The sequence below is a fragment of the Athene noctua genome, chromosome 15, assembly GCF_965140245.1.
Source record: "Athene noctua chromosome 15, bAthNoc1.hap1.1, whole genome shotgun sequence".
NCBI lineage: Eukaryota > Metazoa > Chordata > Aves > Strigiformes > Strigidae > Athene > Athene noctua.
Window position 1 is genome coordinate 1424709 of NC_134051.1, and position 17043 is coordinate 1441751.

Below are 17043 nucleotides of genomic sequence, written 5' to 3' on the forward strand. Positions count from 1 at the left end.
TACCCTAAGGGGTCTTAGCAAAAGCCTTATAAGCATAAAATCTTGCTGATATTATATAAGAGTTGTCTCAAAAAAGCATAAGATGTAAGACAGAAGCATGGGACCTGGCAACCAGAATCAGCTGAGAATTCTGTCCTCATAAGAGAGAGGTACTTTTCCCTATGTACACTAGAAACCACCAGTCAAAAACAAAGGAAGCAGAAAACAGAATCTGGAATATAGAATGTACAGAAAAATACAGACTGTTGTAAAAATTGCACATATAGCGGCCAAATTCTTTGCTTATTCCATGTCCCCTTCCTGGACTGGAATGGTATGCAGAGACAATGTACCTTCATGGTTGGGTCCTTCTCTACTAGTGGGCGGCAGTATACAGGCACAGGGACGTTTTTCATGCGAGTGTCTTCCTGACCACCATTGGGACTCAGCTGTGGAGGAAGAGAAGATGAAAAAAGACAGTACAAAGCTGTAAACACCAGGCTATGGTAAGAGAGATATAACCAGTGCGTCAGAACCAAACTTACTAGCCTCAGAGATGGGTGCTGCTGAGGCTTCCATCTCACATCTTGTATGAAACAGAGTCCCTACAGGGATGGAAGCAGCCTGCCCAAGAGACTGCCTCTCACCATGATACGGTGCCCCAGCTATGGTCACCAGAGGCTATATGCTGCACTGCTGATGGAGAAAGGGTTGTTAACAGGTGCTCCCTGCAAATAAGTTATAACTGGCATTCCCTTTCAGCATGGCCTGAAATTCACCCACTTCCAAGCCACACTGCAAGACTCCTTTCCTTCTGGTCTCTGACCAGTTAAATGAGTCACAGGCCAACAAGTGAGGCTGATGACATTTGGTTTTGTATTATTGCTGAGGAGAAGTGGGAGCAAAGTGGAGTGCATTTGATTTTTATACTGAACAGCTGGTAAACTTCTCAGAGTATAAATTAAATATGTGATGTTCAAGCCCAATTATAATAACAAAGAAAATAAAAAAGTACTGGGCTCTAGACAAAGAAGTTTAATTACTTTTGGTTTAGGGTAGGTTCTTTCAGAACCTTCGTGCAGAGGAATGCCCCCTCCATTGACTTCGGTAGATACAGAAAACATGAATTTGACCTGTGTCTACAACTATCATAGAAATAAAACATGCATATGATACCTCTAAACAAAATATTTAAGGACTAAGGCTAAGGGTACCAGTGGAAGTTAGGCCTTGACTGGTTTCACTGTGAGGGATGATGTCCCTTCAGCCTGTCCAGTGAGTGGTCCCTACCTGCTTGTACTTGGCAGGGAGGCTCCAGCCACAGGCCTGTAATCGCCCGTCATCATTCCGCACGTGCTCCCGGACCTGGCGGTACTGTTCCCGCTTCTGCTCGCGACGTGCCGAGGACGTACAGTCACTGAGGAGAGAAGCAACAGCGTTACTTCTCAAATTATGGTTAAAAACAAAAGCTGAAGATTAAAGAAGTGTCACCATAACAGGGGGAGAAAACACAGAGCACACCAAATCCATCTTTGAGAACAAATGCAGGAAATCAGAGACTGAAAAACTCTGTTAAGAAGCAGACACAGGCATCCCTAATCTCCAACTTGCAGTTACCTGAACGATGTGGCAGGCCAAATCATTGTCATTTCCACTTCAATGCTCCAAGAGCCCTTCAGAAACAGGGAATCAACTTTCCATAAAACCTATGAATCTACTGAGATTATACCAATTTTTCCTTAGCTGTTACAATTTACTGGTCTATGGTCTCCATCAGGAAAGCATTTTGAGTTCTTCCCCTTTTCATTAACCACCCACCATAGGAGAGTATCAGGTTCAAGATCATCTAAGGAACCTGAAGGTGCACAAGTCCATGGCACCTGATGAGATACATCTGTGGATCCCAAAGGAACTGGCAGATAAAGTGTCTAAGCCACTATCGATCATATTTGAGAAATTGTGGCAGTCCATTGAAGTTACCACTGACTGGAAAAGGGATAGCATAATACCCATTTTTAAACAGGTTAAAAAGGAAGATCCAGGGAACTACAGGCCAGTCCCATCTCTGTGCCTGGCAAGATCATGAAGCTGATCCTCCTGGAAACTCTGCTAAGGCACACGGAAAATAGGGAGGTGATTGGCGATATCCAACATGGCTTCACTAAGGGCAAATCATGCCCAACAAATTTGGTCGCCTTCTACAACAGGGTTACAGTGCTGGTGGATAAGGGAAGAGCAACTGGCATCATCTACCTGGGCTTGTGCAAAGCATTTGACATTGTCCCACACGACATCCTTGTCTCTAAACTGGAGAGACATGGATCTGATGGATGGACCACTCGGTGGGTAAGGGACTGGCTGGGTGGTTGCACTCAAAGAGTTATGGTCAGCGGCTCAATGTCCAAGTGGAGACCGGTGATGAGTGGCGGCCTCAGGGGTCGGTACTAGGACCAGAGTTATTTAACATCTTTGCTGGCAACATGGACAGTGGGATCGAGGCACCTCAGCAAGTTCACTGACAACACCGAGCAGTGGTGCAGGGACACGCTGGAGGGAAGGGATGTGCCATCCAGAGGGACCTGGACAGGCTGGAGAGGTGGGACATGCAAACCTCATGGAGATCAACAAGGCCAAGGGCAAGGTCCTGCCCATGGGTCGGGGCAATGCCAAGCACAAATCCAGGCTGGGCGAGGAGTGGATGGAGAGCAGCCCCGAGGAGAAGGACTTGGGGGTGTTAGTGGATGGAAACGAGCCAGCAACGTGCGCTCACAGCCCAGAAAGCCAACCGTGTGCTGGGCTGCACCCAGAGCAGGGTGGGCAGCAGGGCAAGGGAGGGGATTCTCCCCCTCTGCTCCACGCTCCTGAGACCCCCCTGCAGTGCTGGGTCCAGCTCTGGGGGCACCAACATCAGAAGGACACGGACCTGCTCGAGAGGAGCCCACAAAGATGCTCAGGGGGCTGGAGCACCCCCCTGTGAGGCCAGGCTGAGAGAGTTGTGGGTGTTCAGCTGGAGAAGAGAAGGCTCTGGGGAGACCTTAGAGCGGCCTCCCAGTACTTAAAGGGGCTACAGGAAAGGGGGGAGGGACTCTTGATCAGGGGGTGTATTGACAGGATGAGGGGTAACAGTTTTAAACTGGTAGAGGGTAGATTCTTCCCTGTGAGGGGGGTGAGGCCCTGGCACAGGTTTCCCAGAGCAGCTGTGGCTGCCCCCTCCCTGGAAGGGTTCAAGGCCAGGTTGGACGGGGCTTTGGGCAACCTGGGCTAGTGGAAGGTGACCCTGCCCACAGCAGGGGGGTTGGAACTAGATGATCTTTAACATCCATTCCAACTGAAATCATTGTATGATTCTATAATTATAGTCAACTATTTATTTTTCTGTCCATTTTAAAGCTTTCTCTGCTGACAAGGAAAATATGCACTAACTGCTGTTCCAACTGCTGGTTTCAACAGAAAAACTTCAGCTTTGCACTGGCAAAGGTTAGAAGGAAAACTGATCTGTGAGCTCTTAAGATATGTTTTAATATAAACAAAGGCTGTTTGAATATCAGTTCCAGTTCTCAATATGTTTTTAAAGTATCATTCCAAGGTACAAACAACATCAGCAAAAAAATCCAATCCAAAACAAAAACCCCTACACACAACACACACATTAGGACATACACTTATGAACAAAAACAACCCCTGTTAAAACAAAATACTTCCCTGCACATGCTTCGTCCCCTGGGAAGAGGATGAGAGAACAAACAGCTTCTGACAGCAGTTAGTCACACTGTTTAATGCACTGCTGAAACGCACTCAGACACCACAAAATGACTATGATATTGTAATCAGTTTTTAAAAAAAACAGAATAAAGGCAGTGTATCTATAAAATATAAATTTACCCTTCTGAAGACATTCTCTCTTCTGCTGATCTAGTGTTTTTCTGACAATCCTTCTTATTGCAGAAGTTATAATACTTTACCATCACATTCTCCAAAGTCTTTCCACAGAAACTTACCACATATGAAACTGCACAACATTGTAATGGCAGAATGAATTCTGAAGTCAAGTAAAACACAGAAGAGTTTTCTCCCTCATGTCAGAGACATAAAGAATAGGGAGAAGACTCTTCAGTAGCAACACACAGTTAAGATTATAACCAAATATTGTAACCTAATGTACTGCTGAGAGAACTCTTGTCTACATTTAAACTCACCAACAGGGTTGGGCAAGACAATCCATGCTCCTGCCCCACTGCTGCCATCACTCTACCACAAAAGCCCTGCTTCATTCTATCACACAGTCTGCAAACGTTGAATGCAGAACTAGGGTTGAGGCCAACTCAAGCCTACAGTGATCCCTGCTGAGATGAACCATCATGGCCTAGAAAGCCATGGCAGCAGTATCTTTGGGAGGACAAAGTCTGCTAAGCCCATCCACGTGATAACTGATGAGTAAAAGATCAGGGAGATAAACCACAAGAGACAGAAACATATTCACACCACACAGATTATTTTTTTTAAAGCAGAAAAGAGCTTGTTTTAAGAAAAGCTGCTATTTGGGAGAGCTGCAGGGGGACCTGGCTTGGCACACAGCACACAACTCACTCTTCAGGGAAGAACTCCAGGGTGCGGCTGCTCGAGGAGATCTGGCACATGGTGTGACTGCGACGCTGGCTGAACCCTGCTGTTGTTGGAGACTTGTAGTGGATGTTCACAGATGGGTAGGTCCTCTTTGCTGGTGGGGGGCTTGAGGAAGAGCTGAACAGACGGCTGAAGCTAGGGACAGAAAAAGGCCAACAAATAAGAAAAAAGGTGCCTGGGAAGACAACACACAGATTCACAACACGGGAAGCAAGACGTATGCAATCAAGGGCTGCAAGAGGTATGCAATCAAGCCCTTGACGAAAACTGTCCTACTTCAAACACAGAGCTAAGTCCTCAGTTTGATTGACATAAGGTGGTTTTAGCTTCCAGAAACAGATACCTTCTGAAAACAGCACTTTATTAAAACAGATTGTTGAGTGTATGTATGTCTCCATTCCAGGATATTCATGATCTTTTTCAGCTTGAAAAACAAAACAATGCAGATGTTCAGATCTCAGTTTAATTTCATCAAGGACATCAGAAACCCTTGAAGGCAGAAGGGTTCAGCTAATAACATTTCAGTTGACTTTTCATTAATGTCAGAGTCTATTAAGTTGCTGTCTAAAGTAGAAACGGCAACACTTCCCCTTTTCTTAATCCTACACAAACCACCAAAGAACTTACAACTGCCAGATGGTGGATTTCTTCTTCTCCTGAACGGATGGGTGCTCACGGGAAGCTCTGAGGACAAGCAGATCAGAAGCAAATTTATTTCAGCATCTCTTACCCAAGTTTCTGTCAATCAGCAAGCCATTTCCATCAAGGAAGCGATGTCAAAATTCAGAATTCATTCTAACATGTCTCAAAAGCACAACAGAGGAAGTGACAAGCACTGGTCTTCAATGTAAGCACAACCAACCTCTCAATGTTGACATGAAGTGCAAGTAAGTGTGTTCCATAGAAGTTTTATCAACTCCCTGCAACATGATCATTGCCATAGTACAAGTTTGGTAACTACACACCCCAGCATTATATTCACTTCCAGCCCCAGCCTTTAGAATTCATTAATTAGAAGCAAACCTCTTCCCTAAAGCTTCTCCTAGCTTAATAAGCACACAAGAAACAAGCTAAACAAACAAGTGTCCAGTGTCTCCAAATAAGAATGGCAACACGATATTTGTAGTACAGGTTCAGGAATAAGAGAGAAAGAATTAAAAGTTCAAACATGGCCAGGTTCTGTCCTAAATAGGAATGTTCACCAACACACAGTCTCACCTGATCATCTCTGTCCACCTGACAGCCTCCTGGAGCTCCATCAACCTCTCCTTGTACTGATTCCGCTCCATCAGAACCCGGGCCATTTCTACACGGGTGAAGCGGCGGCGCTGAGCTATAGGAATGTTGTCCTGCAGGGGGGAGGAGCACTGCTTCAGCCAACAAAAGATGGAAGGGGATTGATGTTAGTACAGGGTGAGTCAGGAGACAGAAAAGACATATTTGTTAATTCTCCTCCTGTTCTGTTTGATTACCCCTTGATTTCCTCTTATCAGGTGCTAATCCTAGACAAGTGAGGTCCAAACTATGGCCCACGGACCTCTGGGGTGTTCTGCAAACCCATGGAAATTAGAATTAGAACCACCACCAATTGCCTCTACCTCAGCCAAACTGAAAACCCCACCAGTGACTATTGCCAGCAAGGTGCTTTGGTAGTCTGCAAGGAATTATGAGACCTGCCAGTGGTCCGTTGATCCAGAAGTTTGGAAAACAGAATTTTAGTTCATTAGCAAAGCCAGTCACAAGCAGCAGGGAACACCATGTAATGCCATCCATCTCCTCAAGAGGACTAGGATGGAGTGTTCTGTTAGTACACACTGGTGAAGGTGTAGGGCACAAGAAACGAAAGGCAGGCCTTTTCCTCTTCGGTGACACAACTTGGCCTTCCCATGAGGGCACACGCAGCTTTGGGTTAGGAGGCAGTAGGATTGAGATTCTGTTTGTCTCTTTTGAGGAGTGGAAATTGAGAACATGGCTAAATTGGAGAAAATATCTGCCCAAAAAGAAATCATAAGGATTTGGAGAACTCATTACTAGGAAGTGGCACTGAGTTTTGCCTAGACTGTGGCAATTCCCAAGCTCAGCCTGGCTGGTGAGCACTGCTGAGAGCTGGAATAGCACAAATTTACCAAATCCCTCTCCAGTCTCTCTGAACTTGGAATAAAGCTGTATGACCAGTCAAAACAAGACAAGTATAAGCGAAAAGGAACTTCCTTAAATTTCAAAAAACAGACCTCCTGTCAGTTCAGCTTAATAGAAATCCAGCCCTCTTCAGCGTTTCACAAGCACAACTTGAAAATCTTCTGATCTACCTAAATTCTCAACAGACCAAGTTCACCCCAGTTAAGTCAAGAACATTAGGCTAGAATTGAACCTGCTCCAGTAGCTTTCAAAAAGTAAGAACACAGTAACATTGAAAAGAAGCGTATCTAATTCTCTGTCCTAGCAGTGTGACGTTCACAAGGAAAATCCCTGTTAGCACTTTGGTTTGCCTTTTTTTTTTTTTTGGTTACAGTTGGTCTTTGTTGAAAAGCTTCTACCTCAGCCAAAACACTTCGAAGTCCATGAGCCTTCTCTGCCTGTACCCTGTAACAGGCAGTACTGGCTTATGTAACAGAATAATGAGAAAAGCAATGGTGCAAGATTGAGATTACAGAACTAGTAAAAGAAGTCAGTTACTGCTGCAAAGCTGTCAGTATAACCCTGATTTCACTGCACAATGTTCTCCTGGCTTACAGCTTCCCTGCCAACGTGGAGAAAAACTCTTCTGGAGAAACCTGACTATCACAAGACCCTGAGCGAAACCACACTGCACAACAGGCTTTAATTCAAAATTAGGGAGAACCAGATAAAATGGGAAGGTTCAGAGCAGGGCACTGCTCTAGCACTGTTCTGCAGAAACCACAACGTGCACAGTACTGTCCCTGTGTCAGCTGCTGATCTTTGTCCACCTACGGTTTGAAAGTCACATGAAGAAGTACTCTCACAGCATCTATTAGCAATTCTCACCCACAGCAACCTGTAGTTTATCAGCACTGCCCTAATCATTAACAAAGGCAGACCAATCTGCATCTCAGGGCTCATATATATGAAGTAATATAGAACAAGTATATAAACCCCCTTTCCCCGCAGGCATTTTAGTAATGTAATATACCAATTCTGTACAGAGATAGCTGCTTACATCCTCCACCTCCTCTTTGGGTTCTCGTCGGGCAACAATCACTTCAGATTTCACTCTAGGAAACAGGAAGAAAGGCATCAAACCAGTAAATGGTACCATGGCTGGCCCTGAGGTGTTCTGAGAGGAGAACCACCTATGGGAAGGTCTGTCTGCATGCATCATAAGGAAACATTTTCAAACTGTGAGCAAATTATGAGATGCTTCTCTGGTATTTTTCCCTCTCACTTGCAGCATGTTACTCTGTACAGCTTCACTGACATCACCCCATTTCTTTGGAACATTTGATGTAAGCACCAGAATACTGACCACTGGAACAGTCCAGCCCATTTCTCTTTCAGAGCCATAATCTGTGTTCAAATGTCTGATGAGATCTTAACCATGGGAAAACTGAGCCACTATCAGCAGTGAAAACACTGGCTTAAGTTGTTCTTCTGGGCTGCTTCTGTTTTCACTGCAGAGAAAAAAGCTTCTAATATGAAACAGTTTGCCATAATGGTAAAAAAGAGAACACCAAATTCATGTTAATAAAAAACTTAGGATTATTTAAATGAGTGCTTTTAATTTCTTTAAACTCCATACTCAGGTGCAGTCATGCAGTCTTTTTTGAATTACAAGCACTTTTATTAACAGCAAAGACACTGTGGGAAAAAAATGCTGTCTCCATCTCCTAAAAAGGCACGCTTGACGATTAAAAGTCCGTGCCTCTACTGCACAATACATATTTTATACATATATTCTTTATATTTTATACATTATATTATATATATTATGTATATTATGAGACTCACAAGACATCTTAAAAAATCAGACCTATTTCCACTGCTTAGGAGACTACTTTCACTTCAGACATTTTGAACAATGAAGAGACCTGTCTGCATTATTCTTGGTGATCCTGTGCTCAGATTACAGAGGCAACTTTCCAGATGCCAGCTGCAAATAAACACTGTCCTCTGAATTGAGATACCACAGTGCAATGTACAGCTAGTCAAAATGTAATTATATTGCTTACTGTCCCACGGGGTCTTTAGTTTTATGGATGTGAAATCATCACAGGCTTCGCTAGGCATTCAGCCTTCAATTTCCCTAGTTTGAGTGGAAAATAGGAAGTGGGATCTCTACAAATGTTACCCTTATAAGACTTCAGAATCTCTTCTGCCTCTTCTTCTCAGTCTTAATATGAACAACGAAACAATTAACAATACTGCCATTTAAATATTGTTTGTGGGAATCTGTATTAGCTCTTTCATTAAATGAATGGGCATTCATTCCTCTCAGTGCTGTCTTGGCTGCTGCAAGGATCAAGCTCTTGAGAGTTTCCTTCAAAACTACTGGTTTTGAAATTCCCTTTTTTGTTGTTTTTTTAAATTGCAAATTGAAACTCTGAATGCTTCACTTCAGGGAACCTGGATTTTCAGTTGCTGCTGCGGAATCCCAGTCCTGGGGAAGAAAATCCTGCAGGTTTTCTAAGGTTCAATAATCCATTTCAATCCAATAAAAATAATGTAACACTAAAAATATCTCAGCCAGCTACCATCAGCCTTGAAGTACTCTATAAGGTACCTCTGAATTCCAATGCCAACTGCCATGAGGGAAAAAGTAAAACTAACAGACGAAGTGGGTTTATCGCTTGTGTCCTCCCAGCTGCCTGGGACAGGGTGTGAATCACTCACCTTTTCAGCTCCTCCTCCAGCTCCTTGACTCTGGTTTCCATTTTGGCTTTGGCCTGCTTTGTTGCTTCAAGCTCTCCCTTCAGCACTTCTTGCTCTCCAGACAGCTGGTCCACCTTGGCAATCAAATCATTCTTCACAACGTTCAAAGCATTTCTTAAAGGTGTGAAAGGGACAATAAGCAAAAATGCCCAAAACCAGCAGCTGTCCATAAGAGAGACCTGAAACTAAAGTCACAGGCACTACAAGGAGAGTTGAAACAAGTATGTTTAAACAATTCAGTCCAGCTATAACTCATGGAAAATTAGATTTTGGCAAGAAGTTGCTGCTGAAGAACATAGAAATCACCATAATTGATCAGGGTGAAGTTTGTCCAGTCCTGGATCCTGACTCACAGACCAACATCTCCTTAAGAAGATGGCAGAATACTGCAGAAAGCAGGCGTAGGGTAACCTATCACAGGTTCAAATCTGTTATTAACAAAATGAAGATCTGAAACACACCTTTCAAAACTACTGTTATCTGCAATCGTGCATAACTGTGGATGATGGTGATATAAATAAACATTTCCAATCAGCTCTAAAGTATCTTAAAATCTTTAAAATCATCAGGTTCCTATCACAGTAAGTTCTCCAACTCTCCCCTGGGAGTACTTTCTCTTCCTCTTCCTGGCTGCTTAGATTTAGTATCTGGTTTGCCAGCCCTTTTCAAAAAATAAGTCCGTTGCATTGTCTGCTTCTCCTTTATCAACTACTGAAAGAAAATTTTATTTTCAACAACAAACCTTGCAAATAAAAACTTATAAACAGTAATATCCTCACAAAGGCTCAGACCCACATCTAGATTCCCACTGAAGTTAATTAAAAGCTTTGCATCAGACCCTACGAACACATGCCCAGGGACTTCACCCAAGTGCCTGCAGAACGTAAACAGTTAGGAAAGTCACTCAAAAGAGAAATTCCTCTTCTAGAATTGAAGAAACAACATTTAAGAAAACCTATTAGATAAGTAAGCAAGCCCCTGTGAGGCAGGAGTTCTGGCCAAGACCTACTCCAAGACGGCCTCTCATTTATAAGTAGGCAGGCAGTTCAGAGCACACAACAGTTCCTTACTTGGTCTCCAGTAGCTGCGAGTTCTCCAACAGCAGATTCCCCACTTCTTTGCCCATTCCTGAAAAGAAAAGCCAGGCAGTTTTCACCTGCTCTCCTAGGAATCTGAAGCTTGTGTGGCACTGCCTGACTCACGCTTGAGGAAAAGAAATCACTTTTGTTAGGCTTCCCTAGGCTTCTGTGTTCTGCTGTAGAGTGGAGTACCTCTTGCTGAAAGACCATGCAGCACAAGCAGACAACCATGTGTCCTGTAAAGAGTCTAAATGCAGACCTAGCTTCTTACCCAACTTTCACAGACTCCCTTGATAGGAACAGAGAGGAAAGCTTCACTAATGCCAATTAGGGGAAGTCAAGACAGTAACTCCTGGTTCAGTCATGAGCTACTGCAACCATTTTTTACCATCACTCATACAGAAAGAAGGTAGAAGCTCATGGGTTTTTCAGAGAGGACAGCAGAACACTGTCCGAACTGCTGGCCAGATCTGCACATCAATGATTTTCTTTCTTTTTTAGTATAAGCCAAATTTTCTGTTTCTCAATACAGTTTTGGGACCATGGTTGTGACCAGTTCAGTTCCCATTATCAGCATTCTACTAGAGCAATTTTAATAGGACTTTACATTGTCCATATGTCTATCTACCTTTAACAGTTCCCTCACAGATGTTTAAAATCTGAAGTCTCAGTCCCATCACTTAAGACTCACACTCAAGAAAACACCTACATCAGACACACTGCACTTGCACTTGGGCATCAACATACAATGACTGCAATATGCAGACTGGGTTGCAAGCACTTTGAAAAATCTGGGGCTAAGAGTGAAGGTCGAATTCAGTATTTCATAAAACCAAATGAAAAGGAATTTAGGGACCAAAAGCACAACTGGATTGTTTGCTGACTCCCAGGGTCAGCTTCGGTCTTACAGTGGGGAACAGAGGCCACCTGAGAACTAAAGGCAAAGAGGCCTCTCCCTGTCAGGGGACAGTGCTGAGGGCTGCAGCTCATTTCTCACCACAGGTCTCAGAGCATGAAGAAGTCTCACAACCATCAGTGTTTGTGCTGAAGTACTCCTTGTCCTGCCTCTGAACTACCTCTTCCTTTACAGCAAAGACATCGTTTTCATGATCCGTTATTTGCTGATTAATTAATATTTATAATAAAATAAAAACAACACAAACTTGAAGTAAATGGAAGTTAGAGAAACATGGTAGCATACAAGAAGTGAGAACACATCACAACACTTCAACATACCGATCCTCTTCCCACAGTTAAATGGGATGAATTTATGATGGCAAAAGCAAATTCCCAGCAAGAATGAGTAAGAAGCAGCATTTTCAAATAACTTTTGAAAAATTAGTGGAAAGATAATTAATCACTTTGATGTTTCAGGCAATGTGATGCTATGTCAAAGAATACTGCAAACAGCAAAAAAGTGAGAGACGCTAACTGCAGTGTAAACTGAAGTGTATTTTTGGTTTGGTAAGGTGAATGACCTATAGCCCCTTCTTTTGTGGCATGCCCTATGTTGACTGGAAGACCAAGAAGTCATCTGTTTATTAATTTTTTTGTTCCTTTTTAGTGATTCTACAAATTATCAAATATTTAGCCAGTAAGACATTAATTAAAATGGCACAAGGATGTTACAGGTGCTAATGGACATCGAGGGGAAGAGTTCATCCTGAGTTTTTAGACTAAACCTTTTTCCTTCTCATTCTTGAGCCATCTATCCCTCTCTGCAGCTGTTTTAGGGAGAGAAAGAAACTCTGGTGAAGAGGGTGAGCTATCATGCCAGAACTAAAAGCCATACAGCATCCCAACCATCAGTAATCCTCACCACAGCTTCCACCTTATTTGTGTGTGACAAAGTGACAGCCCAATGCTTCAGTCAGGGAGAGGTCGGAGGGGCAAGTCTTGCAATAAAGAAATGGATGAAGCATCCCAGAGCCACAGAATGGACAGTGTGAGCTAACCTTATGCAGACTGTAATGGGAAAGCCCTGCTCATGGGGAAAAAAAACAAACAAAAAACCCACCAAAACCCCCCCCCAACGTGGAGAGACTAAAAGATCTCTTCACCCCTTCCTGGTGTGGAGAAAAGGGAAGAGAGGTCTGGACAGCACCCTCTCTAACAGAGCCCACCCTACACTGTCACCTCCCATAGCCAGGCAAATAGTGTGAAGCATCAAAGTGGATAATCAGCTACCAGAAACAGAGAAGAATCCCCAAACCACCACCAGCTGCGTCCTGCTTCTTGGAGAGGTGATACCACCATCACAAAAAAACAAACCAAGGTAATGCAAGACATATGGAGGGATGTTGAGTGAATGAAAGAAATTTAGAAAAAAAAAATGCACATTAAAAAAAAGAAAGAAAAAAAAAAGAAAAAAGGCCTTCGCCTTACCAAAGAAATCATCCCGTACTATGAGAGCCATCCCATACGAGAAAGGGAACAGAAAGAGATGGGGACAAAGGGGAAGAAAGGAAGAGAAAAAAGCAGCCATTAAGTACCAGTCTGTAAACAGCAAACAGAGCAGCTCATCAGCATGTGTACATCTGTGTGTGGTGCTAGTATATGTAATGCTCAGCAGTAACTTATCTGCTTCTTGTTCTGCTACAGCCTGGCCTAACAGGGATTTACAACTGAGATGTCAGGACAAGCTTGAGATGAGCTCACCTGTTTCTTCCATCTTCATAATTTCCCCTGGACTACACATCTTTGGGTTTCCTATGCCCACAACAAAGGTAGTTCAACAGACATTATGAACAAGGTGAGGGAAGGACAGGGGCAGGAGGTAAAACAAAAGGGGGAGTGGATATCAAAGCTCTCACCTGGCCTTTTTGTACAGGCCAAAATCCACCTCCATACTCTGACAAACTCCAACTCAGCTTCAGCAGGAGGTTTTCTCAGAAAGGACAATGAAGCAGTGGCTTACAGTGAAAATAGTTTGAGCTAAAAGAAAGGATGATGTCATCCATCCCTTTCATTTGCAGCCTCACAGAGCCAACACAAAGAGGTGTCAGACAAAGTGACAGAGCTCATCGCCACACAGCATTACACTATCACATCTGCCTAAGTTACCTGCCTTTACTACAGGGAAAACTTAATCAAATTTGCAGTGAAATCAAAAGAGAACCCCTTGACTTCATCTGAAATTGCATTATGTCCCAGGTGCATTTTATGGGAAGGTGCAAACCTTCTGACGACAAGTGTGACCCTAAGGCAGTGAGTCTTCTTCACCAAAACAAAAGATAGAGCTTCCATGGAAGACAGAGGGTTTGCCACTCTAATCCATCAAGAAGTGTCTTTAATATCACTACAGCTATTCCAAAAGAGGGTCAGTATGCATCAACTAACCCACAGTGGCCATCATGCACGTGGAGGGATTCCTCAGCACGGTTCGCTGAGAGGACAGCGGCAACCCAATTCAGTTCTGTGCCCACCCGAGCTCCGCTCCAAGCACAGCACCCACCCCGACAGAAAAAAAAAAGCACTTTGAGCCCCAAGACCTTCAGTGACAGGCCAGTATAACACAGTGGAGCAAACCTGCAGAAAGCCACACAAGAAAAGCTTATTGAAACGCAGCAGGCGTGTGAACACAGAGCGGGGATGTCCTGCTGCCCAGGGACCCACCGGTGCAAGGCAACCAAGCGAGGTGAAGGTAGGAGAAGTCTGCAAAGCCAACCGTGTTTGGACAAGAGCAGGGGAGTATCACATGTGTATACCACGTCATTCGACCTCAACAAGGAAAAAAGAAACAAGAAAGGAAACTGAGCAGAGGAGATACACACCTGAGAACTCCCCTATGGGCCATGTCCAGCGAAGCACAGAGAGACAAGGGAAAAAAGGAAGTGAAAAAAGGATCAATCAGTGACTGAAACCAACAAAATAAAAATTTTGTTCAAAAAAAATTAACAATGATTCAGCCATTTCAATGTCAAAAGGCATGAAATAGTAAGGACAGGACCTGCCATGACTGTAGATGGCATGACTCTACATACAGGACATAAAAAAAATCAAGGGAAGGTAACCTGTGGTACAACTGCAACCACATGCCTCAGCTACTCTCAGTTTTCCAGACATGAATCTCAGGCAATCACATCTTCCTGGACTGGATAAACCTTTATTTTGTCTTTTTTTTGTCTTTATTTAGTCGTGTACCACTAAATGCAGAACAGCTAATTCCCACTACCTTCTCATTTCCCCACCTTTGTGATTTTAGCAACTAGATCTTCTAGTAATAAACGTGTGATACCTCAGCTTGAAAAAGACAATTTGTTGCATTTAAAAACTTTTTTTTCTTTTTTATAGTGCAGTGCTGAGACTCAGTTTGATAATCCCATTTCAACTTCTGTACAAAGAACTATACATAGACTTACCACTAATACAGCTGAATTTCTGTCTTCACCACAAAACCCCTGTTATGTGAAGGGAAGTTTTAATCTCCAAAGCAAGCACAACTGGGCATCCTAAAACTGAAAGGAAGGACCTGCCCATAATGCACAACCAAACCACTAGTGATTCTTCACATCCAGAAACTCTTGGGATAGGGAAGAGCAGGAAGAGGGAGAAGGGGAAGCCTGCCCAGGACTGTGAGGTAAGAACCTGTGATTAACAAGTGAATCCACAGGAAAACAGCCAACTAGCATTTCTAAGGTTGTAGTGAGAAAGAAGGGAATTTGGTCTAAAATTACCACTCCACATTTTTCTCCAGAATACTTCCTATACAGACTCATGTATGTAAAGTTGTATTAGAGGCAGGAGGGGAAACCCACATATTTTATTTATTATTTTATATTCAAAAATTGCGATGAAGAGTGCTAATTTTGTACCAAGAAATGTTTTCCACTTCGCAGATATCCAGAAGGAATGAGTGAAATTTTTCATTCAGGAAACAGACTTTTCTGCCAGCTACTGCTCAAGGGTAATTGCTGTAAGATCCTTCTATTTTAAAGTCCTCTCTAATGAGACTTCTCTTTCTTTAAGAAGCTGAGTCCAAAAGGAGAGAATATTCTTTGAAGATTGATTGCCAAGCTTTGAGAGGGACTAGAGGAAGTATTCAAAACTAATTTAGATGGGGTAAACTTTGTTAATTCTTTTGATTGAGAGAAATAATTGAGCTCCAAATATGACCCAGAAGGAGAGGGAACTCTTTTGGCTTGTGGATCTTGTTTCTTACATCACATCCATGAAGCACAATTTCCTCTGTGGATCTTCAGACTCAAAGGTACAGCAGGAAGACAGAACAATTATCTAACAAAAAAGGCAACATTTTGAATAATGTTGGCAGATTTGTCAGTACTAAGGTCTAGCCTTCTTCTTCTACCCCTATCAGACTTTCTTAGTGCTTTCTGTTGCGCAAAGCAACAACAACAACAAAAAAATCTAGTTTCTTCAACAGAAACATGACCTCTGAAATCTCTCTCTGCCTTCTTCCCTTTGTACAATCCTGGCAACATGTGTGCTCATTTCAAAGAACACTTTTATGTGGACAAAATCATAAGCCAGACCTCAACAAAAGGAACACTGAGATTAACATTTCTCACAGAAGACTGACAGAACTACCTGATTTCATCACAGCCCATCTCCCAGGTTTGAAAAGGAACCAGGAGAAGCCTTCCTATTCTGCTAGCCCACTGCATGATCACCTGCAAGAGTTCTCCTGCTCTGCTCAAACCAGAAAATTGTCCCAGCACAGGAATGCATGCTTCATATGCGATGCTATGTGGTCTTCATAAGCCACACTTACATGGGCACCGTTTAACAGTCTCTGTGTGTTTTTATTACAAGTGGGAACTGCCAAACAATGGACATCTCGCAACCCAAAATCAATCACTGGTCTTTGGGCAGTCTTATTATGGGAAGAGGTGAAGCACCTTTGACTTTAACTGAAGCTGTGGTGATCAACCTTGCAAGGTTTGGGCAACTAAAATCTTTGGCTCTTTGAAAACAGTCTGAATTTCTCACTAATCACTAGGTCATACTACAGGGTGATCCAAAGGGGACATGGATTCCCAGAAGGCAGGCTTCCACAAGTGGGTAACAGGTTATCTGAAGCAGTTCTTACACCAAGCAAATAGTTTTCCTGAACAGTAACGCTTAGAAGCTGATGGTCCCTGATGCCCCAGCCATTCTGGGGAGAGAAAGAAAGCAGCAGTTGGCACAGTGATTAGTGGAAGACAGACATATAATCAACCATCCTGAGATAAGGAAGCACCTGAGGACCAAGATAGAATAGATTGGCAATGGCAAGATTGTCAGTGGTTTTATAGCTTTGACTCTGCTAGGAAGAGTTCCCAATAACGTATGGGGTCTGGCTACTCAAAATTTATTCCACAGCAGGTAGATGAAGCTTTAACCATCACATGTACTTCCTTCTGTCATCTTCACTTTAAGCACGAGTCCCAGCACTTCTGCAATGACTAACATCCAGGTGATTCTCAAACCTGGTAATCTTGCTTTTCTTTTTAAATTCTTAATTTTGTAAGTATCT

At 43.1% G+C, this 17043-nt stretch overlaps 1 protein-coding gene across 18 annotated transcripts in view; it reads right to left on the reverse strand.

Annotated features, from left to right (window-relative positions):
• MAPK8IP3 (mitogen-activated protein kinase 8 interacting protein 3) overlaps positions 1–17043 on the reverse strand; it is a 74866-nt gene that overhangs the window by 15772 nt on the left and 42051 nt on the right. For 8 of the 18 annotated variants that reach the window (XM_074919292.1, XM_074919290.1, XM_074919296.1 and 5 more), the window contains 10 exons: positions 14342–14353; positions 12954–12971; positions 10560–10617; positions 9451–9603; positions 7754–7835; positions 5821–5972; positions 5230–5286; positions 4567–4737; positions 1270–1396; positions 333–428 (listed from right to left, as the gene is read on the reverse strand). In XM_074919292.1, coding sequence (XP_074775393.1) covers positions 333–428; positions 1270–1396; positions 4567–4737; positions 5230–5286; positions 5821–5972; positions 7754–7835; positions 9451–9603; positions 10560–10617; positions 12954–12971; positions 14342–14353 — 926 coding nt within the window. The remainder of the gene's footprint in view (positions 1–332; positions 429–1269; positions 1397–4566; positions 4738–5229; positions 5287–5820; positions 5973–7753; positions 7836–9450; positions 9604–10559; positions 10618–12953; positions 12972–14341; positions 14354–17043) is intronic. The other 10 variants (XM_074919297.1, XM_074919295.1, XM_074919293.1 and 7 more) reach the window with 10 other exon arrangements.